The sequence below is a fragment of the Mytilinidion resinicola genome (genome assembly GCF_010093595.1).
Source record: "Mytilinidion resinicola strain CBS 304.34 unplaced genomic scaffold BDZ99scaffold_2, whole genome shotgun sequence".
NCBI classification, from domain to species: Eukaryota; Fungi; Ascomycota; class Dothideomycetes; order Mytilinidiales; family Mytilinidiaceae; genus Mytilinidion; species Mytilinidion resinicola.
In genome coordinates, this window is record NW_022985438.1 from 423,673 (window position 1) to 449,490 (window position 25,818).

At 54.1% G+C, this 25,818-nt stretch overlaps 8 protein-coding genes across 8 annotated transcripts; 4 read left to right on the top strand and 4 right to left on the bottom strand.

Annotated features, from left to right (window-relative positions):
- Positions 1-109: 109 nt before the first annotated feature.
- Positions 110-1,291, bottom strand: BDZ99DRAFT_505451 (NAD(P)-binding protein). Its single transcript, XM_033724108.1, has 3 exons — positions 1,112-1,291; positions 699-1,050; positions 110-647 (listed from the first exon to the last, which is right to left on the bottom strand). Exons 1-3 carry the CDS (start codon positions 1,176-1,178, stop codon positions 221-223), a joined length of 846 nt encoding a protein of 281 aa, XP_033582701.1. The 5' UTR covers positions 1,179-1,291; the 3' UTR covers positions 110-220.
- Positions 1,292-1,538: 247 nt separating this feature from the next.
- BDZ99DRAFT_493718 (acetyl-CoA synthetase-like protein) lies at positions 1,539-3,646 on the top strand (the record flags this gene model as incomplete). The annotated part of the gene is made up of 5 exons (XM_033723257.1): positions 1,539-1,854; positions 1,960-2,719; positions 2,767-3,004; positions 3,058-3,161; positions 3,210-3,646. 5 exons carry the CDS (start codon positions 1,539-1,541, stop codon positions 3,454-3,456), a joined length of 1,665 nt encoding a protein of 554 aa, XP_033582702.1. The 3' UTR covers positions 3,457-3,646.
- Positions 3,647-4,554: 908 nt separating this feature from the next.
- On the top strand, positions 4,555-6,725 carry BDZ99DRAFT_565676 (FAD/NAD(P)-binding domain-containing protein; the record flags this gene model as incomplete). Its single annotated transcript, XM_033727503.1, has 3 exons — positions 4,555-5,033; positions 5,100-6,219; positions 6,289-6,725. The coding sequence occupies 3 exons, from the start codon at positions 4,555-4,557 to the stop codon at positions 6,466-6,468; spliced, it is 1,779 nt and encodes a 592-aa protein (XP_033582703.1). The 3' UTR covers positions 6,469-6,725.
- Positions 6,726-6,821: 96 nt separating this feature from the next.
- Positions 6,822-7,367, top strand: BDZ99DRAFT_514383 (uncharacterized protein; the record flags this gene model as incomplete). The annotated part of the gene is made up of 1 exon (XM_033724868.1): positions 6,822-7,367. One exon carries the CDS (start codon positions 6,822-6,824, stop codon positions 7,365-7,367), a length of 546 nt encoding a protein of 181 aa, XP_033582704.1.
- A 265-nt stretch (positions 7,368-7,632) lies between these two features.
- Positions 7,633-10,659, top strand: BDZ99DRAFT_565677 (uncharacterized protein; the record flags this gene model as incomplete). The annotated part of the gene is made up of 7 exons (XM_033727504.1): positions 7,633-7,788; positions 7,848-7,936; positions 7,988-8,823; positions 8,872-8,935; positions 8,990-9,079; positions 9,126-9,699; positions 9,751-10,659. 7 exons carry the CDS (start codon positions 7,633-7,635, stop codon positions 10,657-10,659), a joined length of 2,718 nt encoding a protein of 905 aa, XP_033582705.1.
- Positions 10,660-12,793: 2,134 nt separating this feature from the next.
- BDZ99DRAFT_565678 (MFS general substrate transporter) lies at positions 12,794-14,913 on the bottom strand (the record flags this gene model as incomplete). The annotated part of the gene is made up of 7 exons (XM_033727505.1): positions 12,794-13,378; positions 13,429-13,611; positions 13,667-13,897; positions 13,947-14,109; positions 14,162-14,346; positions 14,406-14,495; positions 14,553-14,913. The coding sequence occupies 7 exons, from the start codon at positions 14,911-14,913 to the stop codon at positions 12,822-12,824; spliced, it is 1,770 nt and encodes a 589-aa protein (XP_033582706.1). The 3' UTR covers positions 12,794-12,821.
- Positions 14,914-18,908: 3,995 nt separating this feature from the next.
- Positions 18,909-19,220, bottom strand: BDZ99DRAFT_457712 (uncharacterized protein; the record flags this gene model as incomplete). Its single annotated transcript, XM_033718746.1, has 1 exon — positions 18,909-19,220. The coding sequence occupies exon 1, from the start codon at positions 19,188-19,190 to the stop codon at positions 18,912-18,914; it is 279 nt and encodes a 92-aa protein (XP_033582707.1). The 5' UTR covers positions 19,191-19,220.
- A 341-nt stretch (positions 19,221-19,561) lies between these two features.
- Positions 19,562-25,721, bottom strand: BDZ99DRAFT_493722 (WSC-domain-containing protein; the record flags this gene model as incomplete). The annotated part of the gene is made up of 7 exons (XM_033723258.1): positions 19,562-24,052; positions 24,100-24,600; positions 24,650-24,767; positions 24,861-24,938; positions 24,987-25,127; positions 25,314-25,534; positions 25,601-25,721. 7 exons carry the CDS (start codon positions 25,719-25,721, stop codon positions 19,767-19,769), a joined length of 5,466 nt encoding a protein of 1,821 aa, XP_033582708.1. The 3' UTR covers positions 19,562-19,766.
- Between the last annotated feature and the right edge of the window lie 97 nt (positions 25,722-25,818).

The window sequence follows — 25,818 nt, forward strand, 5'->3', positions numbered from 1 at the left end:
GCATCGAAAAGCTCTTCACCGCGTACTCCACTGCGTACCCACCGCGTCTACACTAAGTCTCTCAACAATCGTGTCACGCAGTCAGTTCTGTAAGTATTTGCAATTGTTACGGGCAATGTCTGAAAGATTCTTGGGCAACATGCTACTTAATGCACACTACGTATTTGGTAAGAGAAGAAATGATCAAACCCCCAATAACTCCTGCCATACTATATAACAATTACAATTTTGTCTGCCGTCCTGCGGCAAACCGCATGCCACCGTCAACGTGGATATCCTCACCGTTGATATAGTTGCCTGCGGGAGAGCAAAGGAAGACCATAACGCCAGCTATATCCTCTGGCTCTCCCAGCCTCTTGCGAGGATTGGCATCTTTCAACTCCTGCTCACCACCCAGAATTTCGATTAAGCCGTTTGCCAGCTTTGATGGGAAAAATCCTGGTCCAACGGTGTTGGATGTGATATTTCTTGGGCCCAACTCAATAGCCAGTTGCCTCGTCAAGTGATGTGCAGCGGCTTTAGAGACTGAGTACATGATGGTGCCATGGTCTCCAACGTGTGGTACCGTCACGCCCGCAGTCGAACTGACGATGATGATGCGAGAGGGGTCCGTGCGAGTGCCAGCTTTCTCGAGCATCGGCGCGAAGCTGCAATGCTATCAGATGTAACTCATCAATCAAGAGAATCACATCACTCACAGCCGCGCCAGGTTGAACACACCCCGGACATTGAGATCAAGCACTTTCTTCGACGACCAGTCTGGTGTTGGATCGAAAGGACCGCCCCACGTTGCGCCCGCATTCGCGACTAGAATGTCCAGCTTCTCCTCATGCTTCTGGATTTCCTTCACGAGCCTCTCGATGTCCTCCGTGTCTGCCACATTCGCGGCAATGCCAATGGCCTTCCCAGTGATTCCTGGGAGCTTGTTGAGCCTGTCGACGGCTTGGTTGATGCCTTGCTCGCCCTCTGCTTTCCGCGCGGAGATAATGACTGTCTTTGCGCCGGCGAGGAGAAAGGCTGTGGCAGCGTGAAGACCGAGCCCTCTCGAGCCTGTTCAATATCCAATCAGTATCATACCCCTGGAGCGTGGGGAAGCGGGGACATCACGTACTGCCAGTAACCAGAGCTACCTTGCCATCGAGGCGGAACATGCGACTGAAGTTCTTGAAATCAGACATAATCGCGGATATAGAGAAGGAAATGAGTCCTAACACAGGAAGCAAATAAATAAAGCTGCTGTCTGAGGAGGCTTCATGTCGAAGAGCCGCTACCTTGGGTATGGGGTTAGCTGGCGGGAAGCTGGTGGAGCTGGAGATCGATATCCTCGGTCAAGCTTCTTGCGAGGGGCACGCCGCCGACTCCCCCGGCAGCGACCTGGCTGTTGCAGCCCACGCTACTAAAATGCGTAAAGCTAGGCCTCATACTTAAGGGAGATATGGACAAAAGCCTCTCCAATCCCGGAAGGCTGTTGTCAGCCAAACTGTTGTGCCGATTTTCTTTCATCCGTCGCTCAACCCTACTCCCTGAGCACCACGACCATGCCATTCAAATCACCCTTCCCAAACCTTGATATCCCCAAGGTCAATTTGCTTCATTATCTATTCCCCGATGATGCTGCGGCTTCAGATACACCGATATGGATCGATTCGAAAGACACAAGTCATCACCTAACCCCAAAAGCGCTGCTTCAATGGGTGAAGCGGTTAGCGATTGGATTGGACCGAATTGGCAGCAAGACTGGCGAAGTTGTCATGATTTACACCCCAAATCACATCTTTGTGCCGGTCGCGTACCTGGGCATTGTTGGGTCGAAGAGGATCTTCAGCGGTGCAAACCCCGCGTACACCCTTTCTGGTCAGTTTATCTGGATATATCTCTATCTATATCTCTCTGCACGTGCTTCTCAATGCATCTTTACACGATCAAGAAACTGGGTAGTTGGTAGCTAACAATGACCAGAAATGGTTCATCAAATCCAAAATACCCAAGCACAATACATCCTCGCACATCCAACCTTCGCCAAGACCGCGATCGCCGCAGCCCGGAAAGCAGGTCTACCTGACGGACGCGTGTCCCTATTCTCCGACGTCCCCAACCCTTCAGTCGAAGGCCTCAAAGACTGGCGAGGCTTCATTGGCTCCCCAGACGAAGCCGCGCAATACGATTTCCCACGCATGACCCCCGAAGAATCCGTCAAAACGACAGCGACCGTCAACTACTCCAGCGGCACCACCGGCCTGCCCAAAGGCGTCGAAGTCAGCCATCACAATCTCATCGCGAACCTGGATCAAACAATCTACATGCGGTATCTCAAGAAGCCCTACAAAGCCCACAACCGCCCGCCAGAGCGATGGGTCGGCTTCCTCCCCCTTTATCACGCGTACGGGCAATTGTACACGATCGCCATGGCGCAGAAGCTCCAGATCCCGGTGTACATCATGAAGGCGTTCCAGTACGAGGAGTTCTTGCGGATTATCCAAGATCACAAAGTCACGCATCTTCAAACCGCGCCGCCGATCTTGATCATGCTGAGCAAGCGGCCCGAGACCAGCAAATACGATTTGAGCAGTGTGACCGATATTCTGTGCGGTGCTGCGCCGCTGTCGAAAGAATTGCAGAACTCGGTGTCGAGTCAGTTGAATTGCGAGATTGTGCAGGGCTGGGGGATGACGGAGGTCACGTGTGGAGCGCTGCATGTTCCTGGGGGTACGATTGACGAGTGAGTATGTCGAGGCTACTCTTGGGAGCAATGCTGACGCTCAATAGCTCCGGATCCGTTGGGTTCCTCGACCCTAATACCGAGTGTATGCTTGTCGACGACGAGGGAAAAGAGGTTCCGGATGGTCAATCTGGTGAAATGTACGTTCGCGGGCCGCAAGTATGCTTAAGCTACTGGCGGAACCCGCATGCAACGAAGGAGTCGCTGGATTCAGAGGGTTGGTTGAAGACGGGCGACGTTGCGGTCGTAAAGGATGACTGGTTCTGGATTGTAGATCGGAAAAAGGTATGGTGATGGCCTTGGCAGATTGGAGATCTCCATTCTAACGCGCAGTATAGGAACTAATCAAAGTTAACGCACTGCAAGTGGCTCCAGCGGAGCTAGAAGCAGTCCTCCTTGAACACGACTCGATCGCTGATGCTGCGGTGGTTGGCATCATCCTGTATGTATCCTAGCTCTCATATCTGCATTCAATCTCTAACAAACACAGTGATGATGACGAATGGCCTCGTGCCTATGTTCACGTTAAAGACGAGGCGAAAGGCAAACTCACAGAAGCGGAAATCCACGCCTTCATGAAGGAGAAAGTGGCCAAGCACAAGCAGCTAGTAGGCGGCATCTCGTTCGTCGACGAAGTACCTAAACTCGCGAGCGGCAAGATTATGCGGAAGGTCATAAAGGAGTGGTCGAAACGGGATGCAGCGGTGATGAACGGGAAGCTGAAGGCGAAGCTATGAGGTGGCAATGTATTTCCTTCACAAGACATGAGTCCCTCCTATAGAGTAGGGCTGTGTCTTGCAGCATTTCTAGGAGTATAAATGGATTACTATTGTTCTGGTTCCGATTACGATTTCACCGATGAATGGCAACCAGATCATGGGATCACGCGCGTGGCCGAATCTCCACGGTATTTAAATAGCACGCGGGTAGTCTTCCGGCTTTACCCTAGCAGCACGAATCCCAACAAACCACCAGCATCCTAAATTGATCCCACCAGCATAACGATATACGTGATTTACAGCCACGGGAACGTGTTGCTCCTCCACAAACTATGAAAAACACGTTGCTGGCTGACGGTTTCCGAGCATCTCACACCACGCTCGCTATAATTGTGGACACTCATCACCATGACCGCTCGAGCCATCATCGCCAGACCCACGCCGAAGAAGCTGCGATCAGAATATATGGAGCATGATTAAAAGTGGTAAATAACAACAATATTAGTCAGTTGTAACGGCCCGTCTGGTTGCTATCCCCGCGTCGTTGTTCCTGTCCCCGCCTCGCGAATGCATTTCCGCACCACCAAAGCGCGCGCACACCCTAGCCCCACGCACGCTGGAGTTCGTAGCGTGTAGCTCTGCATATGGCAAACACACCATGTGATCCCGACTGGAGCTCTTCCGCTGGCGGGATATGTTTGGCCGACGAGTTGGAAAGGGCTGAGCCAGCTACCTAGGCTTGCGGATGTCCCTGGCCTGCGCTGCGGGTCCGCTGGCTGGATATGATATACCCTACCCTGGCCCGCCCCGAGGTGAAAGAGGCGGTTAAAGCACTCCTGGGCAATACCTAGCTGAGAATATCAGGTTGCTGTGGTCTGATACTGTTTTGATTTCATCTACCTCGTTTCTTTTAAGAGCTACTTGTACGGTATATTCTACTTTTTGAGGTTTATATACCAGCACGCAACTCTACTGGTCATCTTTTCTTATATGCCCTGTTCCCCGCTTCTTGTGGTACCTAGAACCCGCCACGCTTCCCGCAATTTGCGTTTCTCAATTGAGCGTTTAGAAGAAAGAAAGAAAGACAGACAGACAGACACACGACCTCAACCCACCATGGCTCCCTCAGCCACCGCCCCAGCTAACGGCACCAACGGCCTCACAGCGCCGGAGTTCGGCTACCCGCCCGCCAACGTCGAAGGCCCCTACAAAGTGCTGAACCAGTACCACTCGAAGCCGTCGAAGCTGCGTGTCGCGTGCTGCGGCGCCGGCGCCTCGGGGCTGTGCCTGGCGTACAAGATGGAGAAGATGCTCACGCCGGGCTCGTTCGAGCTGACGCTGTTCGAGAAGAACCCGCAGTTCGGCGGCACGTGGTACGAGAACACGTACCCCGGCGTTGCGTGCGATATCCCGGCGCACGACTACGTGTTTACGTGGGACCCCAAGCCGGATTGGACGCAGTTCTTTGCGGCGGGCAAGGAGATTCAGGGGTACTTTGAGGGGTTTGCTGAGAGGCATGGGAGCAAGAAGTATATGAAGCTGAATACAAAGATTGTGGAGACGAGGTGGGATAACGCGGAGGGGGTGTGGCATATGTGAGTAGTATTCTTCAGCTCTGGCATCGAGGTCTGCTGTTGAGTGAGTTCTAACATGGTCCACAGCACAACGGAGGACCAGGTGACCAAGGAGAGATCGGAGGACTGGGCACACGTCTTCGTGAACGGTACTGGTATTCTGAATAGCTGGAAGTGGCCTGAGATTGAGGGTTTACATGACTTCAAGGGCGGTCTGATGCATTCGGCGGCCTGGGATCACTCGGTTGACTTTGAGGGCAAGGTCGTCGGTGTTATTGGTACTGGCTCTACCAGTGTGCAAATTGTCCCCTCATTGCAGAAGATCTGCAAGGAGGTGCAGGTCTACATGAGGAGTCCTACGTGGATCAGCCCGCCCTTCGGCGCTGGAGCTCTCGATGACGTGCACAAGGGCGAAGATGTCAATCCCGGACAGCGACAGTACACGTTCAGCGAGGCGGAGAAGAAGCGCTTCGCTGAGGACCCGGAATATCACCTTTCGTTCCGCAAGAGCATTGAGGCGGAGATCAATGGTCTTTTCGGCATGTACCAGCAGGGCTCTGAACTGTCTAACCACTTCCGAGAAGTCATCACAGCAGAAATGAACCGCCGCATGGGCCCAGGAAACGAACAACTAAAGTCCTTCATCATTCCAAAGTGGTCTCCGGGCTGTCGACGAATCTCACCGGGCGATGGCTACCTCGAGGCGTTGGTCCAGGGGAACGTAACACCAGTGTTCGAAGGGATTGAAAAGATTGTGCCAGAGGGCCTTCAGACAAGAGACGGGAAGGTGCACAAGGTCGACATCATCGTCTGCGCCACCGGCTTCCAAGTCGCTTTCCAGCCTGCGTTCACCGTGATCAACGGCGCCGGCAAGTCGATCAAGCAAGACTGGACTGACGGTCCCAACCTCTACTTTGGCGTGTCAGCCCCGCGATTCCCCAACTTCTACACTATTGTGGGCCCGGGCGCGACGTGGAGTAACGGCACGCTGCTTCCGTCGATCGAGACGACTATCGAGTACTCGATCAAGTGCATGAAGAAGATGCAGATGGAGGGCATCAAGGCCATGGCGGTCAAGCAGGAGGCGCTCGATGAGATCTACGCCCACTTTGACGAGTTCCACAAGGCAACAGTGTGGAAGGAGGAGTGCCGCAGCTGGTTCAAGGACGGCAAGATCAAGAACCGCATCTACCTGTGGCCCGGCGCAGTAAGTTTTGCGGTGCATCCCTCAGACCCCGCATTTGACGCATGCTAACGAAGCTTCTTCCTTCACTAGACGATCCACTTTCTGAAGTCCATCAAGGACCCGCGGTTCGAGGACTATGACTTCACATACCGCTACAAGAACCGCTTCGCGTTCCTGGGCAATGGCGACGTGAAGGCAACGGCGTCGCGCGACGTGCTCGGGCTCAGCACCTACATCAGGAACTCGGATCACGAGTGGTCGGTGGAGTAAGCATTGGGCAAGCATTCGCATGTTTAGCACGCAGACTACATTTGGCACTGTCTCCCTTTTTTCAGCCTTTTTCAAAGTGTTGCAGCCGTTTTTCTCCAGCTTTTCGGTACCCCAGATTGATGGCGTCGTGCATGGCTGGGAATGAGCATTGTTTGAAGACCGGCTTCCTTTTTTTTTTGGTGGATGACGGGCAGCGACGCGCGGAGATCGCGGATGGTAGGATCCCCTCGTCGGGTCTGGTGCACTGCATTCGGTAGCTTTCAATATGCCTCATGGTGGGCGTCATGACGGGTTGCGGTCCAGATCACGTGCTGACATGACTCGGCGCTGAATCAGTAGCGTCTTGACAGTGCATGGCCGGCCTCGACGTCGGCTACGGCCAGCCAACCACGGCGTATATGCAGGAGCTCGAGGAAGACCAGAGCCGTCGAGCTGAGCGCGGCCCCGCATTCAAAGGCCGCGCTATGCTGAGTAAGGCTACCCCGTACCGCTGCACGACTCCAAGCCCTCCTGACTCGTGCCGCCAGCCTCAACACCAGCGGTACCACCATCGGCGTGGGCCCCGAGCAGTCGTCTCTTGGATCCTACCCGATCTCCGCCCTTGCACGCGCCCCGGCATGCCTGGAAACCACTCCAGACGCGGTGCGATTGGCTATGCAATGTCCATAGCCGCCCCCAGCAGCGATAGTCTCGCACCCTCGACGCACCCTGTGACTGCCCTGACGCAGGGAAGCTGTCTGGATGCCCCTCGCCACCGGTCTGATGGATACCAGGCCCTCCGTCGTCGCTCATCCCTAGGGCTGCTGCTGCTGCTGCTCAATTGGCCTAGAACCGCTTCCGCACCGGTCAGAACGGCACAGCAAATGGACCCCCCCAAAACGCGGCGACGGGCTTCGTGATTGTGGAGGTGGGGTCCCCACAGTCCTTGATCCTGGGGCCCACCGGTAGCGTGCATCATGCACCGCCGTCGACGTCGGCCTTGGTGCCCTTTCACTGCCGTCGGCCGTGGGTCTAGCTAACGCCGGGCACCCTGACTTATCTGCATCTTTCTCCAGCTTTTGAGCTGTGCCCTCCCCCGCCTCCGCCTTCTCTCTCATATTTCCCCTTGGATGCCTGAAGGACTACGCCTTGTCTCCACTATACTGTTCAAAGTTGAGTTGAAAGATGCAGTCCACGCCCCCGAACTCAGGTAGTGTGAACGGTGAGCTGCTAGACGAGAAGAACCAGCCCGAGCAGGCTCAGACGGCAGCGCAGAAGCGCCAGAAGTCGCGGCATAGGGCTTCTGTCGCGTGTGCGAGTTGCAGAGATCGCAGGATTCGGGTATGGATGCTCCCAACCGGCCCGTTTCGAGCGGTATCAAACACTGACTTTTCGAAAAGTGTGTAGTGCCACCGGGCGACAGCGAGTGCATTCAGTGCAAGAGGTCCGGAGTCGAGTGCATAATCAAGAACGACGATGAGAGGCGGCGGTAAGTGGTTCTGACTCCTTTTGATGGGGCATTTCTGACTTCGGAGTGAAGGCCGATCTCTCGGGCCTACATGTGCTCTCTCACAGAGCGTGTGGCGCTGCTCGAGACAATGCTGAAGGAACACGGAGCAGAGCCACCGCCGGCTAACCACCCTCCCAAAACTCGTCACGGGCTACCCCAAGATGGTGACCCATCCCCACAGCGAGGAGCCAACAAGCCATCCAGCAATGCCCCGGACAACTCGAGTCCAGGCAGCCAGCAGGACGACTTCATAGATGTAGACCAACTAGACAACCAAGACAGCGGCAGCCACCGCGGCGACGAGGTCGACGCTCCATCTCCTTCTTCAGTCCTTGCCCCTGGGCCTCCCAGGAAAGACGGTATGGTCAACCGCCTCCTTTCCACCCGTGGCCATCTCAGCTTCGACCAGCTGAGCGGCCGCCTGCGATACTTCGGCCCAACTACAAACTGCCACGTCCACTCCGAACTAGGCAACTCACATGGCTCAAACTCCGAGTCCTCAGAACAATCCCGGCGAGCAGAGAAAATCGTACGCTCGCTTTCGCTAGACACCTACGACTACCTCATGGACATCTTCTGGCACCATTATAACTCCGTTATCCACGTGCTGCACCAGGAGGCCTTCAACGAGGACCGCGAGACCGGCCGAGCGCAGTTTTACTCGGGCTTCCTCCATGTGTGCGTGCTGGCGATGGGGTATAGGTTTGCGGATAAAACGAGGCCTGATATTCAGAGGCTGTCGTTGCCGCAGAAGGAAAGCACACTGCATCGCGAGGCGAAGTATATGCTTGATCATGAGTTGGAGAGACCGGGGGGCATTCCGTCGGTTGTTGCGTTGCTCTTGCTTGGAGATTTGGAGTGTCAAGGTATATTGATTTGAATGAGTCTAGGAGTTGCGGGGCTGACGGTTTTAGTTGGGAGAGATAATTTAGGCTGGCTGTATGCTGGTTTAGCGGTGAGACTGGCGTTTGATATTGGGTAAGCTGGAGAGATCCGAACTAAAGTCATGGTCGCAACTAACACTCTTTGCAGCCTTCATCTTGATACACGTCTCTCTGGACTCTCGGTGCGAGAAGTGGAGATCAGACAAATGACACTCTGGGCTTGCGTTATCTATGACAAGTAAGTGGTCAGCTCCATTTTCAAAAACTTAGCTAACATCGTGAAGGTATTGGGCACTTTTCCTAGGCCGACCAACCAGTATGAAAAGTACAGACCTCGAGATCTACTCGCTGTCGAAACAATTCGAGCGCCTCGGAACATGCCGACCGGCCGGCGTCGAGAAAAGCCTGGAAACTCAAATCTACGAAGCTCTGCTGGATCTGATGGAGCTGGCGGGTAAGATCACAGAAAACATGGACCCCAGATCCCAAGGACCAGACGCAGTCATTGATCGCAACCAATATCTTCGAATGGCAGCATTAGATAGGGAATTCAGCAACTGGTATGCCCGTCTTCCAGACACACTACGGTGGACACCGGCAAACATCAATGCGGCACCCTTCTCCTTTTTCCTTCTCCACCAGCAATATCACTCTGCTCTCATTCTTCTCCATCGTCCATTCGCCATGTACGAGGATTCTCAGCAAGCCGACGATGAAGCGAGTGGACCTGATAGCCACTTCTCTGCTCTATCTCGAACTGTATGCACCAAACACGCCATTCGGGTAGCCCGGATATTCTGGCAACATCGCCAACGATTCGACACCAAGCAGATTTTCGTAACAGGAATGCAACATGCCGTAAGTTAGGCCCTAACGCCCCAACACAACCATCCACTAACCCATCTCCAGGGCACCGCCGCCACCGCCCTCGTTGCCGCCCTCGCCTTCATCAAAGACCCCGTCGACCGCGCCAACAACATGCAATACCTCGAATGCCTCTCGGCCGCCCTCCAAGACATGGCCTGCACCTTCCAGCCCGCCGAGCGCATGTCCGTCGTCCTGCAAGCCGTCATGCTCGAGCTGCGCGGCGAAAGCACCGCCACGGGCCAAAGCCCAATGAACCTGTACAAACCCGCGGGCGCCCTCGTGCCCGCGCGCCGCGGCTCCAGCAACGACGATATGGCCGACCCGCCCGTCTTCAAGCGCCGGCAGACATCCCGCCCGCGCGCCAACACGGCGAGCTCGAGCAAGAAGCTATTCCGCTCGCAGAGCATCAGCACAATGGCCGAGTTCAAGATCAAGCCGCCGCCGCCGCCGAGCTTGAGGGGTGGCGGCGCTGATGCGGATGCGGGCGTGGGCGATGGCTATATCATGGTCACGCCGCGCTCCGAGATGTCCAGCGCCTGGCCCGCGCTCCACGACAGCAACAACGGGGGGCCGCCCATCGACCCAGCCATCACGACGCCCTCGGCCGCATCCCTGTCGTCGTCAGCAGCGCCTCGCGGCGGCGGCGGCGGGCAGCAGAACACGTGGATGGGCGCGGAGCTGGACTCGGACTCGATTGTGCAGATTGCCGGGGCGCATTTCCCGGAGATGGGGCTGATGGGGGCCTGTGAGAGCGCGGGGGATGCGAGTATGAGCCATCTCGACTTTATGGCGCTGGGCAGTGAGGATTGGACGGAGTGGCAGGCGGGTGTGGGCGGGGTGGGCACGGATTTGGATGGGTTTCCGCCGCAGGCGGGGTTTGGGGGGTTTGAGCAGGGGGTCGTGGGCGGCGGTGGTGGGGGGAGGGGGTATGGGGGGTTGATTAATGGGTGACTAGCCGAGTTGGAGAAAGAGGTGGGCGCCGTGTTGGATGTTTAGGGGAGGGGTTGGGGTTTGTGTTGGGCGAGTGCCGTGCAAGTTCTATGCGAGAGAGAGAGAGAGAGAGGTTCTATGGGATCCGAATAGGAGTTGATTGATACTGGGGGGCTTTTTTGTGAGCGTTTGGGTTGCAGGTGTTTGGGTTCGCGGGACAGGGATGGAGTTCGAATCTTTCAGTGTCTGGCTTTTAGTTGATATCGACATATCTCTATCGCTCATTCTGCTACCTTTGTATCATTCGTGAACGTCCCCTATCACCCTACCCCCTATCTCTACCCTATCATATCCTCCTGGCCACTCACCGCTCCCCCTTTTCGCTAGCACCTACGTGGTCCAACCCCTCTCACATGCCCTCCCCCTCCTTCTCCCACGGCTGGATGCTGGGTATATAAACCCCCCCCCCTCCCCTTTCTCCTTTCTTTCCTCGGGGAGCTGAGAGCTGGAATGGGCTCGGCGATGGAGATCAAAAAGCGATACCTGAATGCCCAATGGCTGGGTCTGGTCTCACGCTGTGAAAATCATACGTGACAGCACATCATGGGGGAGGCGGATCAACAAAACGGCCCGCAATCGCTACATGGGGTGGAGGGGCGGAGGAGAGGGGGGGGGGGCGGGTGTCAACAAAAAACTTTCAATTCAGGTCCGATGTGGTGGGGGGGGTCGGGTCGGGTCGGGTCGGGTCGGTGTCAAAAGATATGACCAAGACGGACGATGGAGGGGAGGAGGAGGGGTGTCAACGTCGCGCAACGAACTGCTCGATGGAGGGGTGGGAGGGGTGGTTGTCAAGTCGTAACTGTCATTGCCTCGATGGAGCGGGGTGGATCATACTCAACATACCTAAAGATAATGGGGTGGAGGGGAGGGTCGGTGTCAACGGAGTTCAATGACTTTGACGATGGAGTGGAGGAGAGGAGTGGAAGAGTGGGATTGAGTGGGAGTGGTGATAGTGTGGACCGAAAAGACGTAGTGGTAGTAGCGCGCTCTGGAGAGCGGAGGGTATAATCTGCACATTACGATACGGAGTATCTGTTGAGGGCGATACTAGAGAGCATCAGCGGAAGGAGACAAGTCGGGTCATCAGGAGGTGATAGTGGTGAAGGAAAGGGAGACCCGCGGCCTTCCATGGAGCTGTTCGGGTGATAGTTTGATCTCAACGCTTCCTTCCTCCCAACATTATCCTCTACAACGCGCCTTTTGCACCACTCTACTAGCCATTGCATAGTTTTCTGGCCAGTTTTGCGAACTCCGAAGTCGATCGACCTCCTCCATGAACGAAACTCAAATGGCGAGAGAAGGGAGAAAGTTTTATACCCCTTAGCGCATGAGAGCACGTGAGTCTCTGCTGATTCAGAGTAGGTAGTCCACGGGTATTGTGAGTGGACGCGAATTGTTCAGGGAGAGATGGAGTGACTGGTAGCACGTGATATGCACGTGACTGATTTCAACTCAGGGGGCGGGGGGGATAAAACTTTCTTTCTCGTCTTTTTCTTTCTTCCTCATCAGGGTCGCGGTCGATGGAGGGCTTCAAAACCCACGAGAATTCGATGTAATGTGGAGAAGACTGTGGGATCAAAATGCGGAAACAGGATCACCGTATGTCTGCGGCGTGGGGGACTTCGGTAGAACACCTGGAGTTCAAAAACAATGGTGCAGACTCTGGGAGAAACCGAAGTTGACCTCGCCTGATGGCTGAATTTGTATGGGAAATGGTGATGGTGGATGTCGAGGTTAAGTGGAAGTGGGTAGGAGTGGTCTGTGATTGTCAACTTAGTGACTCGAAGGTGGAGAACAGCGTTTTGAAGGCGTCAAAGGCACTCCAACTCCATGATGAAAAAGGGACTGCATTTTTTGCACTGCAGCCCGCACGGGGTTTTAACGAGTAACCCTGATCAAAATCAGTCTGCACATAAGGAAGCTGGATGCAAACCAAAATTTATACCACTTCGAAGAAGTCAGGGGGTCAGTTTCACGTGTTGATCACGTGGTAAATGAAGACTTCGCTGAAATGATCCATCTCAAGTCAAATGTCTCGTATTAGATTAGTATTAACTATCAAACAGAAGAATTCTGTTGAAAATAGATCGGAGTTCGGGTCCTACAGATCTCATCCGTCCTCATCACGTCCCAACAGTGTTTTGATCGTTCCGGTTATGCAACGCCGCGGCCACATCATCCGTCATCCGATCCTCAACATTCGGCACGAAACAACTCAACACCAGTGCCAGCCCTGAGAACGCAATCGTCGTCAAGAAGACCGTGCGATACGCGTCCGCATTGGCAACCTTATACGTCCTCAACCCCGCCGCAGTAATGTCCGCCGAGATCCCCGGCACCGCGGCAAACGCAGCGGGTGTGCCAACCGTGATGGCAGAGAGAAAGTCAACGACACTGCTTGCGGGCAGGCCAGCCTTGACGAGCGCTGGCGGCACTTGGGAAGAGATGGTGCTAGTAAGGCGATTGGAAAGCACGACGACGTAGACGGTCTGCGAGATGGTTGAGATGGCAGCGCGTACGGAGCCTGCAACACCAGCGCCGGTACCGATTTCATTTTGGTCATCTAGCGCGATGGTGGTGAGGGAAAGGCAGACGTTTTCAACCCAGCCGACGAAGAAGCAGCCCATGAAGACGAGACCGCATGCCAAGGCTTTGGTGTCGGGGGTGCAGACTGCGACGCCTTTTGGAGGTCAGCATTTAGGTCAGTTGGATCGGATGGCGAAGACTTACAGCCGAAGAAGATACCAGCGGAAAGAACGGCAAACATCATTTGGAACTTTGTCTTTCCGAGAGGAGTGGCCAGAAGACCGCCGATGATCTCACCGGAGAGAAGACCGAGACCGACTAGACTGGCGAGAATGCTGGCGTACATCGGGTCGCCGTTCGTGTAGAGGACTGCTACCATCGAGGGCCCTAGAATAGATGGTGAGTAGAGTTTCAACGCCACTCGAAGCCGATAGTAACTCACAGATTATAGCAAAAGCGTAGTACATGCCCGCGCCGACACCAAGCACAATCGTAGACATTACCCATGGCCCGTTCCTGAAAAGATGCATAGGAACGAGAGGATCCTTGAGAAGAGATGCCGGTGCAAAGTTCTCCCAAAGTACGAACGCGACTATAAGCATGAATCCGACGACGATAGTGGCGATGACGTGTGCGGACTTCCATGGGTAAGTGCTACCACCCCAGTTGAGACCTACTGCACGTAAGCGGAAGCCAAGGCGGGTCTTGCGTCTTAATCATACCTATCAGGAATAGCAGCAGTCCGAGAATGAAAAGTACAGCTCCAACATAGTCGAATGTCTTGACATATTCCATCACCTTTCCGGATCGGTGCTTCATGTGGAAAGTTGGAGGATGGTAAAAGAGGATCCAGAAGAGTGCTGCAGTGCCATTTATCGCAATCAACTGCCAGCAGTCAGTATAAGAGAACACGAAGATATCAGAACCCACCACTTACGAGGTAGTAGATGCCCCTCCAGCCAACGTTCGTGTGCTGGATGAAGCCTTGTGCAACAGCAGGCCCAAAACCAGATCCGGGAATGGCAAAGATGAAGATAAGGGCGTTCCCGTAGAAACGGTACTTCATAGGTAGTAGTTCGCCCACGACGATGGGGAATGAAACTTGCGTAGCAGCCGCGATGCCTGTACTGGTCAGAAAACTTCAGGTTCAAGGCCCATTTCGAACTCTCCAAAATACTCACCAATCACCGTAGTTCCCCCAATAAGCGTTGGAATGTCCTTAGCAACAGCGCATATTATGCTGCCAATAACCCCAAGACAACTGCCGCCAGCTACATATTCGTCAGTCACTTCCAATCACGAAGCTAAGAAGTAATGAACCAACTCACCGAAAACCCACCGCCGCCCAAACACATCACCCACTCTCCCCACCAGCGTCAAGAATACCGCCAGCATGAGCGTATACACGAGGCCAACCCACGCCAGATTCGGATCCGGGCCGATATCCGCATCAATGACCGCGAGAATAGGTGCTGCGTATCCAAACCCAGCCACTCCCGCGAGTAGACCGAGCGCGGCCGCTAGCATTGTGCCGATGAAGAAAGAGCTGGTGAAGTAGCCATCGGGAAGGCTTTCGAGGCTCGTATCGAAGCCGGTCATGACATGACATCCATGTTCGGGAGTAGCTTTCTCGAGTTGGGTCTCGTGGGAGAAGCGAGTCGCTTGAGGTTTCTCGGCAGCTTCTTCCATGGCGATGGTAGACGAGAGGTTTCTTGTGTTCGTAGTGGCAGTGGGGATAGTTAGGGATGAGTGAGGGAGAATGACCCCAGAGTCCAGGAATGCGGAGAGAATATGGGGGAGGGGCGCCCCGTTAAGTGCCCCAGAATCCCCAGATGAGGCTGTCGGTCAGTCACAGGCCCGGCTCCGCAGCGTCGGCATTCGCGTCTTCGCGTGCTAGCCATGAGCTTGAGCTTAGGCTTGAGCTTCGCGTGATGAATCCCGGGCGGGCACATGGCACTGACAGCTTGGGACCTCGTAGCGCGTTGCTTAGTAGGTCAGCATGCCAGAAACGATCCACGCTGTGGGGTGTCCCTGCACTGACTCATTCCTCCGCGGGGGACTAAGCAAGGTTGCATTAGTAGGGTGCGGAGAAAGAATAGCGAAGATCTGGGGTTGGAGATCCGTGCGGGGATATCAAACTCCGGGCGTTAAATCCTGAGATCTGGTCCCAGCGATTTGGAATCTCTCGTACGACGGACAATACTTTTAGATCTAGACCGGTCTTTGGTAAGTACTCTTAGCCAGATGAGATGTTCGCGATAGGTTTGATCGACGTACTTAGCGTTCTGCTCTTGGTAGGGTACCGACGAGTTTATCACAGCACGTCAAGTTCGAAATATCATGAGTATGATATGACTTTTTGCTATGGAAGCTTTTGTTCTCAGAATACCGAACTAATCTATGGGTGCGAAACCGAAGAGTTGTGGACTCAACTCCCAATCCAATCCCCCGAACTCCCTCAACGCCCGACCCCAAAGACGTAACCTTCCGCACTGTGTAGCGCGGTCGACACAGCTATCTGCGTAGCATACAGGGCGTGGGCACCGCCGAGGCGACCCCTCGCTTGCTGCTCGCTGACCTACAATGTCTTGCGCGCCACTTTGCGCGGAAGGGTTGGTCCTTGGGGGAGAATGATGAGGGAGGGTGGTTGTATCTGCAACAGAGCCATGTTGAGAGACCACAATGAAACGTCCAACTGTACCCTCGCTCGGCACAAGGCCTCACTCGCATAGAAGACAGGAATAAGGACTGGTATGGACCAAGCCTGTGAAACAAAAGAACGCCATGTCAAGGTATGGCTATTACTGCAGGAGAGCTCAACCTCCCGCGCAATGATGAAAGACAAAGGAAAGGTAAACTACAAACAGCAGCCAGGAGTCTCTAGAGTCAAGCGCTCGGCTTCTGCCTGTCCCAGAAACCAAAGAAGACTTGAGCCCGTTGCGCAATGTAGCGCAAAAGCTCGCTGCCGTGATCCGTGATGGGACGGGGTCTCCGGCTCCAATCCTCCAAGATACTGGCAACATATGAAAAGGAAGTGACGAACGAGAAAAGGAAAGAAAGTCGACATCGCTTTTGTGAAATCCGCAATACGTTCGACAAGTTCGTATGCTGATCAGATCTACCACCCTCCTAATCTTCTTCACTCTCGTCCTTTTTGCTCTCATACGGTTAACCCTGGTTGTAGGAATTGAGCAAGGTAGACCGCAGAGCAACTTCGCTGTCGGATGGCGCTGTGACGGAAATATTTGGAACGCCTAAGCTGTTCGTCTCCGGCAGTCCGCTTCGACCGCCAGACATGAAGTGCGCCGGGTTCGTGCTGACTGGACCGGTCACGATGACACCCACGTCTTCGTCTGGATCAACGATGTGGTTGGGCTCGGGTCGTCCTTGGTTGTCGATGATCTTCTTAGAGATCTCCCACAGCATCTCCGCAGGATACTTCTCCGGGCCAATGCCGTCTACAATCGAAATTATGTTCCTTCCACCCTTTGCAATTGCATCGATGAATATTTGTCTGCCTTCATCTCCAGGCTTGGTCCAAAGCCAAAGTCGCGCCAACTCGCTTGGCATCCAGTCTTCGAGTATGCTCTTCGCGGCATCGATATAATTCGGGGCGCCGCTGACCCTCCAGGTCCGTCGGTAAATCTCCGCTGTCCACATCATCTCTATAGCCTCGACGATGTTTCGAACTTCTAGCAGTTTCGCGATTCCATATACAGCCAGCATCAAGTCGATGTTCCAGCCGATACTTGTGGGACGTGAAGCTTCCTCTTCACAATGCTTCCGTTTACGTGTAGACTCACACTCCTTCACAGTCGGTGTCTTACGAGACTCTTCCGCGTCTTTTATGACGAGCAATTGTATAAACTGCTTTAGAGCCACTGGCGAGACGTCTTCGATGTCAGTGCTTGCGCGTTGGCCCTCTATAGTGGCAAAATGTTTCTGGATAACGTTGGAGAACTTTTTAAGCGGCTTCAGCGGGCAGTCAATGAGTTCAGATCGTCCCTCAAAGACCGTTCTGAAGATGAAGTTGTCTTTCGTATGTTTAGCATTGTACCAATCAGGTGTTGGTGAGCGTTGCCGCTCGTTGGGGCTCGGGAGATCAGCCGTGGCGGAATCGTGACGCGATGCATTACCGTCGTTCAGGCGCATTCGTTTTCGAGGTTGATCGTCGTCCTCATCGTGAGAGTCCGAGTCCTCGCTTTCGTCCGATGAGTCCGTCATTTCCTCGTCGGTGTCTTCACGACGACGCTTTAAAGCAGCAGCAGCGGCAACTTTTGCCTGTTTTGCCATTCTCACAGTCAAACTCTTTTCGGCTTTCAGGTCCCTAGCCTTCCTCGCCAATTCCGCTTTTAAATCTCTCGTGACTCGGCTCTTTTCGTATTGGAAACGCACTTTTTGCTTCGCTAACTCCGTTTCTAACACGCCCGCAGCCCGTCCCCTTTCTTCTTTCAAAGCCTTTTCTTTCTTCACTACCTCAGCTTTCAAGTATCTGACCGCACGGAGGTGGTCTAGAGTAAGAACCTCCTCTTGCTGAGCTTCTTCATCAGTAGTCTGATTATCGTCATCCTCGATGCTTTCGATGATGCTCTCGTCGTCTTGTGTTTCGTGATCTTCTCTATCTTCGTCTTCCTTAGCGTCCCACAGGTGCGCAGTCAATGCTGAGATTTGTTTGATGGACTTGCCCCCTGTCGTAGGGCGCACACCACCAAACTCTGCCCAACTCTCCTCTTCGCTGTCGCTCTGAGCTTCACGCTCGACCTCATCGTCTTCTCCCATTTCAACATCTTCATGACTATGAGTGTTCGCGATCTCTGCGCTAGCCTTCGCAGCTTCTTCTAATTTTTCACCGTCTTCTTTATCGGCTCCTGACTGTAGTTCCTGCTCTTGGGCGATTCTTGCCCCAGCTCCCGCACCATCAACCTCTTCTTCTTCCGGTTGCGAACCAACTTCCAGCTGTCCATGCCCCTCGCTGGTGCCCTCGGCTTCACCACTAGGCTGAGCTTGCTCAGTCGCGGCAATCTCAATGCCCAAGATATTGGCAAACTCTGCCTTCTTTGTCGGAAGTTTGAGCATAACCACGCGGCTTTGCGGAGCCCCCACCTCGACCTCTGCCTCTACCTTCACGGCAGCCTTCCCCTTAGCCTGTCGCTTCGGCTTCACCGCTGGCTGCGCCGCTTGCCCAAGCACCTGGGGCTTCTTGATCAGACGACCACTCGACGTGTACTTCGTATCATCAATAACGCCAGCGGGAACATCTTCGACCTCGTCGGCGTCATCCTCAGCCTCTGGCTCGCGGATAGATGCAGTATTCTTGCCGCGAGCGGCACGGGGCCTTGCGGGAGCTTTCACTTTCGAAGCAGCCTTTGGCTTAGGGGGAACTTTGGCCTTTGGAGTGGCCTTTGGCTTAGTAGGGGCCTTCGCTTTACCCTTACCCTTCGCCGCAGGTGCAGCGACCTCTTCCGCTTCACCATCCTCGGGCTCCTCAGCGATAACGCCGCGATTCGTCCTCGGGGCCTTGGCGGCTTGCGTGCGGCGCGGCTTCTTCTGGGGTGGGAGCGCAGACGTATCGGCATCGTCAGCGGGGGGCGGGAGCTGGCTTCGGTTCGACGCTGGCGGAGCGACCGCGGCGGAGGGGTGGCTGGTTTGGAGGGGCGGTGGCGGTGGGGTTGACTAGGGAGTGAGTATTAGATGGTGCGATGGATGGCTTTGGAGGGTGACGAACCTTGCTGAGGAGCTTCAGCGGACTGTGCGAGTGGTAAATCGGAAGCTTCTGGAACTGCAGATCCGGTGCGAGAGCGCGCGGTGCGCTTCGCTAGTGCTTTCTTGGTGACTTTGGCAGTGGCCTGGGGCGCTCCAGCTTGGAGAGTAGGCTCGGCACTGGCAGAGGCGCCGCGACCTCGTTTGGAGGCTGTGTTGGAGGTGTTGTCGGCGGCGTTCGCGGATGGAGTTCGGCGTGGTGCCATTTTGATAGAGAGTAGATATCTGACTGAAAGAGTGATGGTTTTGAAAGGATATATGTGTTTGTGAAAGACTTCAAGAAGTGCTATGGTGTTGGCAGGCTGTGAGAGAAGTGGAAGAGAAATTTGTTGTGTGGCAGCCAACTCGGTCGTTGATGTCAACACGAGCTCGCCAGCAGCCACACTTGCTAAACGAGGGTGAATTCACCGTCGCGCACCTAAATGACGTCGCATTCTTTCATAGGTTACCGCGAACCTCATGGTTCTAGAGATTTCTCTTGCAAATTTCAGCTAGACACCCGTGAAGATGCTTATATGATTGAGGAAAGTGAAAAAGAGTCACAGACAAACCTCATCTCCGCGCTCAGGGGTCAAGAAACGGTAATTAATTACAAACGCCGCGTTGTACGCCACGCTCTATGGATATCTATTCTAAAGCCCTTCCCTCCTCATGTCTAATCATTGCTTAGTCTAGAACATAAACGTCATTACCTTCTTATCTCAATTTACGATCAAAAAAGGACCCCTAAGCCTGAACTCCCATCGCTGAGGCTAAACTCCCATACCAGAGTCGCCCTTTTTTCAAATTCCGACAGAGGAGTAAACAAGCGCTCGTTGTCCAGCCCCGCAGAATTCCGTCTTATCCCCGGTGCAGAACATCTTCTTGCAGTCTTGAATATCCTCCGACGTTGCCTGGGTCGACAACGTCGTTCCACAATAACACTCCTGTCCGTACTCCACCGCCGCCTTGACATACCCTTTGCCTTTACAAGTCGCAACACAACTCTCCACCGTCATGCCCGTGGCATTCACATACGAATAACTCGGTAGCGCGCGCGGGTTGATCGGATCATAATAACACCCTTGGAGATTATACACGTCCACCTGTGGCGAAACTTTCGGATACACATAGCTTGGGTTAGTGTACTGGTAAAGGTTGAGTCTGGAAGAGCCGCCGCAGGTCTCGGATGAATTGCCCGCACACTTCATGGTGCAGCCTGTATAGCCAATTTTTGAGCCAAAGGCTAGTCCGAGGCCGCAGTAGCATTCATCGCCGTATTCAACGCCGGCGAAGGGGTAGTTTTTGCCGATGCAGTAGGCTTGGCAGGTTTCGATGGTCACGGTGGTGGCGGCGAAAGTCGTGCCGTTGAGGGCCCGGTGGGCGATTGTATCGTTAGCGCAGCCGACGTAGGACCAAGATGAAGCGGAAGCTGAGGGTGTGGAGGATGATGAGATAGTTGAGGAGCGGATTGAGGAGGTGGAGATCGTCGACGATGGAAGGGTTGAGGTCGAAAGTGTCGATGTTGGAAGGGTGGAAGTCGAGAGTGTCGTTGATCGAGTTGAGGCAGTAGATAACGTAGAAGAAACGCTGGGCGTAGAGGAGGTGGAAGAACTCGGCGTAGAGGAGGCGGTGGAGGATGAGGAGCTGGAGGAAGAACTGAGGGTGGAGCTGGAAGAGGAACTGGAAGAGGAACTGGAGGAGCTGGAGAAGGAGCTCGATGAGCTCGACGATGGCGAGCTAGATGATGTGCTGGAGGATGAAGTTGATTTGAGGCTGGACGTGGCTGAAGTCGATATGAGGCTGGACGACGCTGAAGTTGATACGAGGCTGGACGCCGCTGAAATTGAAAGTAGCGAGGACGAGGAACTGGAAACCAGCGAGGAGGATGAGGACGCGACGCTAGACGACACAGACGACGAAACCGATGAAGAGGATGAACTAAAAGACGAGCTGCTCGACGGGAGGTTCTGCAGCTTATACATTGTCAGACCCTTTTGGCCACCACAAATCTCATTCACATTCCCAGCACAGTTCATTTTGCATCTTCCATCTGTTGTAGCAAAGCTTCCAAAACTCAGGGTATTCCCACAGTAGCACTCATCTGAGTACTCCACTCCAAAGTAGCTGAATCCTGCGCAGGTGCTGGCACAAAGCTCAATAGTCATAGCGCCGTTCACCCACTTCAGCCCAGTCAAGGTTCGAATGGTTATGTTGTCTGAACGACAATCGGAGTAGACGTAGGCGCCGACGCTTGGGGGTATCGGAGTGGACGACGCGGAGGGAGAAGTAGAGCTGGCGGAGGATGACGTTGATGAAAGCGGTGCCGAAATTGGGCTGGATGAGGACGAGGATGCCGTTGTTGTAGAGGATGTAAGCGTGGACGATATTGAGGAGGATAGGACTGTTGAAGACACGGTTGTTGAAGACAGGACTGTTGATGAAGTCCTTGTGGAGGTTGTACTCGAGGCCGCGGTGGACGAAGAGGCACCAGGGATCAAGATGTTCCCCGAGACTGGATCAAATCTCAAGCTATCATAATAGATAGAAATATACGTTCCAACACCACCGCACATCTGTGTAGTATCTCCCGCGCAAGTATAAGTCGTGCACTTCGATTCGTCAGCCTTCAATGAGGCCGCTGGTATTGCTGAAGCGTAGAAACATTGCGTTTGATATTCAGTGCCAGCGAAGATGGCACCGGCGGTCAGGGCCGTTTGTTGGCAGAGGCCATTCTCCATAGCGGCATTATTGTACTGCGTGGCCTCGATGCGTGGATTCTGGGCATCTTGGTAGCATCCGAGATACTTGTACCTGGCCTCGCCACCACTGCCTAACGTAGGGCCGACCTGCATGGGTGCCAAGGTGCCGGTAAAATTCACGACATGGACACCGAAGGATAGATCGTTAGTATTGAGAGTCCATGCGCCGAAGTACACGACGGGGTCGGAGTTGAGGGGCAAAGAGCCTGGTTGGAAGTAGACTGTAGCACTCGAGGAATTTCCTGGTGGGATTGACATTCCCTCTGATAGATCTGTGGATGGGTTGGTGGCGCCTAGAACAGTTCCCTCGGGAGGTTTAGATTTAGTAACGACGAGGTCAGATCCTCCATTGTTTGTAAAACGGATGGTCCTCAGAGCGGAGCCGACTCCGGGCAGAGTCCCAACATCGAGCTGGAAAGTACACCCATCGGCAGGTATCGCGCAATCTGCAATAGGGTCCCATCCATTTTCGTTCGTCTCATATTCAAATTTTACGATGGGGGATGTGTTTGCAGAACCGCTGAGAATAGTGTACGCAGACCCACCATTTGAGAAGACAGTGACCAGAGTGAAGTAGTCACCGACAACTGAAGCTGCAAATGTAGCATCAACGGTCAATGAACCGCCAGCCGGGATCTTCGTGTTGAGAGGGGGGAGTCCCGAGGTAGTGAAGTAGCCATCGTCGTCAAGATCCACCGAAACCCCCTGTCCAGCTAAAGTAATATTGGTATAGCTTGGGTCATCATCATCACCAGCACCGTAGGCGTAACCAAGAATAATGAGGTCAGACTGTCCAGCGTTTTGTATGATGAATGTGGCAGTTGATGCAGCAAGGGCTCCTCCGATGACAATCCCAGGAAATCCAACTTGCAATGGGTTGACGGCGAGGAAGGGATCCTGGCTGACAGCCGTACCGGTTAAAGTAATGCCTTGCTCGGTAGAGTATCCAGCAATAGTGTTGTTCGTGAAAATGCTCATGGCAGTCGTTTGAACTCCGGGGGACACGGAGGGAGCACTTGTGCTGCCCGCATTGAGCACGTAATTGGTCAAATTGAATGTAACGGGAATGTTGAAGCTGTCCCCAGCCTTGAGCGCACCCTGTGGCAAACTGGAATTGGACGCTTGGTAAAGGGTTTTACCCAGAGTCAATCCCAGAACCTGGGAAACAGCGATGTTTGCTTTGCAGGTGACGTTCATGGTACTGGCAGCACCAATCGACACGGAGCCAAAGTCAAGAGGAGAGGTGCATACGAATGGAAGCGCAACAGGAGCCCCAAACCCGACAATGGCACCACTCAACGTGGCCACGTAATATTTCCCATTTCCAAAAGTTGGGCGCTGGAATTTACTAGGGTTGGTTATAGCCGGAAGTGTAATACGTGTCATCTTGCCGCCAACAGGTGCAGCACTGTAAGCTCGGAGGCCGTTCGTATCGACAATCCAGAGGATTCCAGTGCCAGCCTTTCCTTTGAAAGAGGTGATTGTTGCAGGCCCAACACCCACCGCACCAGGAGACTTCTCGTCCGTTTGCGCAACTTGGGTAAAGGTCGGCCTTCCACTCGTATCGAAGCCCAGGGAATATACGTAGGTTGGAGCACCGACTGGCGTGAGGTAGATGTAGCCGCCTTCGAGTGGATATGCGCCAACATTGCCGAAGACCGAGCCTCCACCTGGAGGTGCTATGGTCTGAACAATCGCGTCCCCGCCAGCTGTGCCCATCTTGTATCCACCGAGGTTGTCCGCATTCGCAACGTAGCAGATTCCATTTTTTCCACAAGTTATTGCGAGACGAGCGATTCCTCCACCACTAAACACCTTTGGATCTGGTAGACAAACACCACCTGAGCCGAGGTCGCGATCACCAGCATCCATTCCTAGATACCCAAACGGCTCGAAATAATCTTGCTGCGTAAGAGCTCCAGTGTTTGGATCGATCGCTAGATTAACAATACACTCGGACAGAATATCCAGATAAACTCGGCCAGATGCGGGGACTTTGTTGTTGAAACCACCACCTTCGGCATTTCCAGTAGCAAAGAAGAGACGGCCAGAGTTATCAGACGAGATCGCAGCGCCAGACTGCCAGACTCCCGCTCCACCTCCTCCACCTGTCCATGTACCATCTTCCGGAGGAGAATCGGGGCCAGCGTTGGTGCTATAGCCGGTCAGTATCTTGCCGGAAGTGCTCATACCGATGACCCATCCAGTGTAATTGAAAAGATCGCAATGTCCTCCGAATCCAGCATAGACGGCACCGTTGATGAGGTTCAGTCCGGTTCTCTGGAGATGAGTTCCGCCTGTAAACCATCGCGTATTGTCATTGTCCGCTAGGATGCGTTAGTAATATATAAAGGCGCATAACTGAGCGACCCACCTGGGTAACCTTGGATGTTTGTAGGAAATCCAGGTCTCTCAACCAATGTTGCAGCATCAATGGCGTGGAATCGATAGGCACCATTCTTGTATCCAGTCTGACCCCCTGGCAGGTAGCTCTTGGCCCAGAAATACACCGTGTCGGTAGCTGGGTCGATAACAGGAGTGCCAGTAATTCCGATATATCCTCCAATATCGTTGCAAGACGGAAGATCAGAAACCTTGAACGGCATCTCTCCCTCCAGCGCAAGATCTCTTTTCGCAATTAGGGAACCATTGACAGCGTCGACTGCATAGATCCTGTTGGCCTCGGAGAACGCAAGAACGATTTGTTGACCTCCCAGACTTGTAGGCGTGTAAACCAGAGGTTTGGCGTAAAACTGGTCTGGCGCACCGCCGGATGGTATTACATTCTTGTACTGCCATAGCTGACCAAAGGAGCCGCCAGTAATGACTGTGGGATCCATGTTGTGATCCGGAAGGTAACCGGACTGCGAGGAGTCTGTGGTTCAAAGTTAGACGGTATCGGACGGGCGTCGCTGAACACCTACCTCCATCCATCAATGAATCTGTTGGGTCATATCCGAACACTGGCCGCAGAGAGCCAATGGCCCAGAGGCCGAAAATGAAGGGTTTGAGGTACATCTCCAATACTCCCTTACTAGCTGGCTACACGCTGCAGCGAAGACAAAGAAACCCGGGATAGAAGACCAACGAGTGTAGGGCTGCAAAAGAGCGTGGCGCCCTCGTATATTCACATACAGGACAAGGAATGCATTGACGGAAAAGACAGTTGGCGCTGATGGCACGATTCTTGTCAAAGCTTGTATTGACGCGTACCTGGTACGAGATATGTATCCAGCACGCCTCTGGCAAGGAGGCGCATACTTGTGGAAGAGCAAGACCTTCGGGTTCTCCATGGTGGTAAGCTAGGTCCAGGCCGCACGCTGTAGTTTCTACACCATTGAAATGCCAACCGCGTGCGGCTGCGGCGTTGACAAGTGGCTGGGAAAAAGCTCGAGGACAGGCCTGAAGGAGATTTAGCAGCGCTATTTCAGGTACCAGAGCAGGGTGTTTAGGCTTGGCTTAAGGTGGCTTCTGGCGCTAGATAGACTGAAAGGGGTTCTGCCAAAGGCTTGTTCCAGGCCTCTCCCGTCCCTTGCATGCCAGCTCGTGGGCGCTCAGCACGGCCCATTAGCTGCAGCCCCTGAGCACCCACGTTGGTGCACCTTGTTTCGATGATAGGCGCAACGGTGCGGCTGATCTTTGTGGTGTGGCTTGTTCTATGCCTTGAATTTCCTCATCCACATTCCCTTCTGCCCACCCCGCGCACGACTCGCCGAGGCCTAGGCGCCGTTCGTGCCCGGCTCTGACTGCTCCCCCGACATGCCAAGTAGTCGCTGCGAGTTCGCCGCGGTACCTCCGTGATAAGAAGCCTTTGGAGGAGCAGCGCCGTTGACGCTGCCAATACTTCTAGCCGCGGTGGCTTCAGATGTGTCGACCTGGGATAGCATCTGCGCGAGCTGCGATCAAGCGGTTCGGCAATGGCGTCGGGGAGTCCTGGAATGCTACATTATCGAACGTCGCAGAATACAGACCCCGTTGAGGGCGGATGGACTCCATAATGGTCGTCGCGCTGCTGTCAGTCCGTCTTGCGAGAGCTGAGACCAGCAGACGGGAGATGGACAGCGGCTAAAAATGCTAGCGTCAGGGGTACACA

What these genes read in the sequence shown, in the direction of transcription:
- BDZ99DRAFT_505451 (XM_033724108.1), bottom strand. Translation starts at nt 1,178, where the DNA reads ATGTCTGATTTCAAGAACTTCAGTCGCATGTTCCGCCTCGATGGCAAG. An exon ending in GGTAGCTCTGGTTACTGGCA is followed by an intron (nt 1,051 to 1,111) that starts GTACGTGATGTC and finishes GATATTGAACAG; the next exon opens with GCTCGAGAGGGCTCGGTCTT. An exon ending in GTGTTCAACCTGGCGCGGCT is followed by an intron (nt 648 to 698) that starts GTGAGTGATGTG and finishes ATAGCATTGCAG; the next exon opens with CTTCGCGCCGATGCTCGAGA.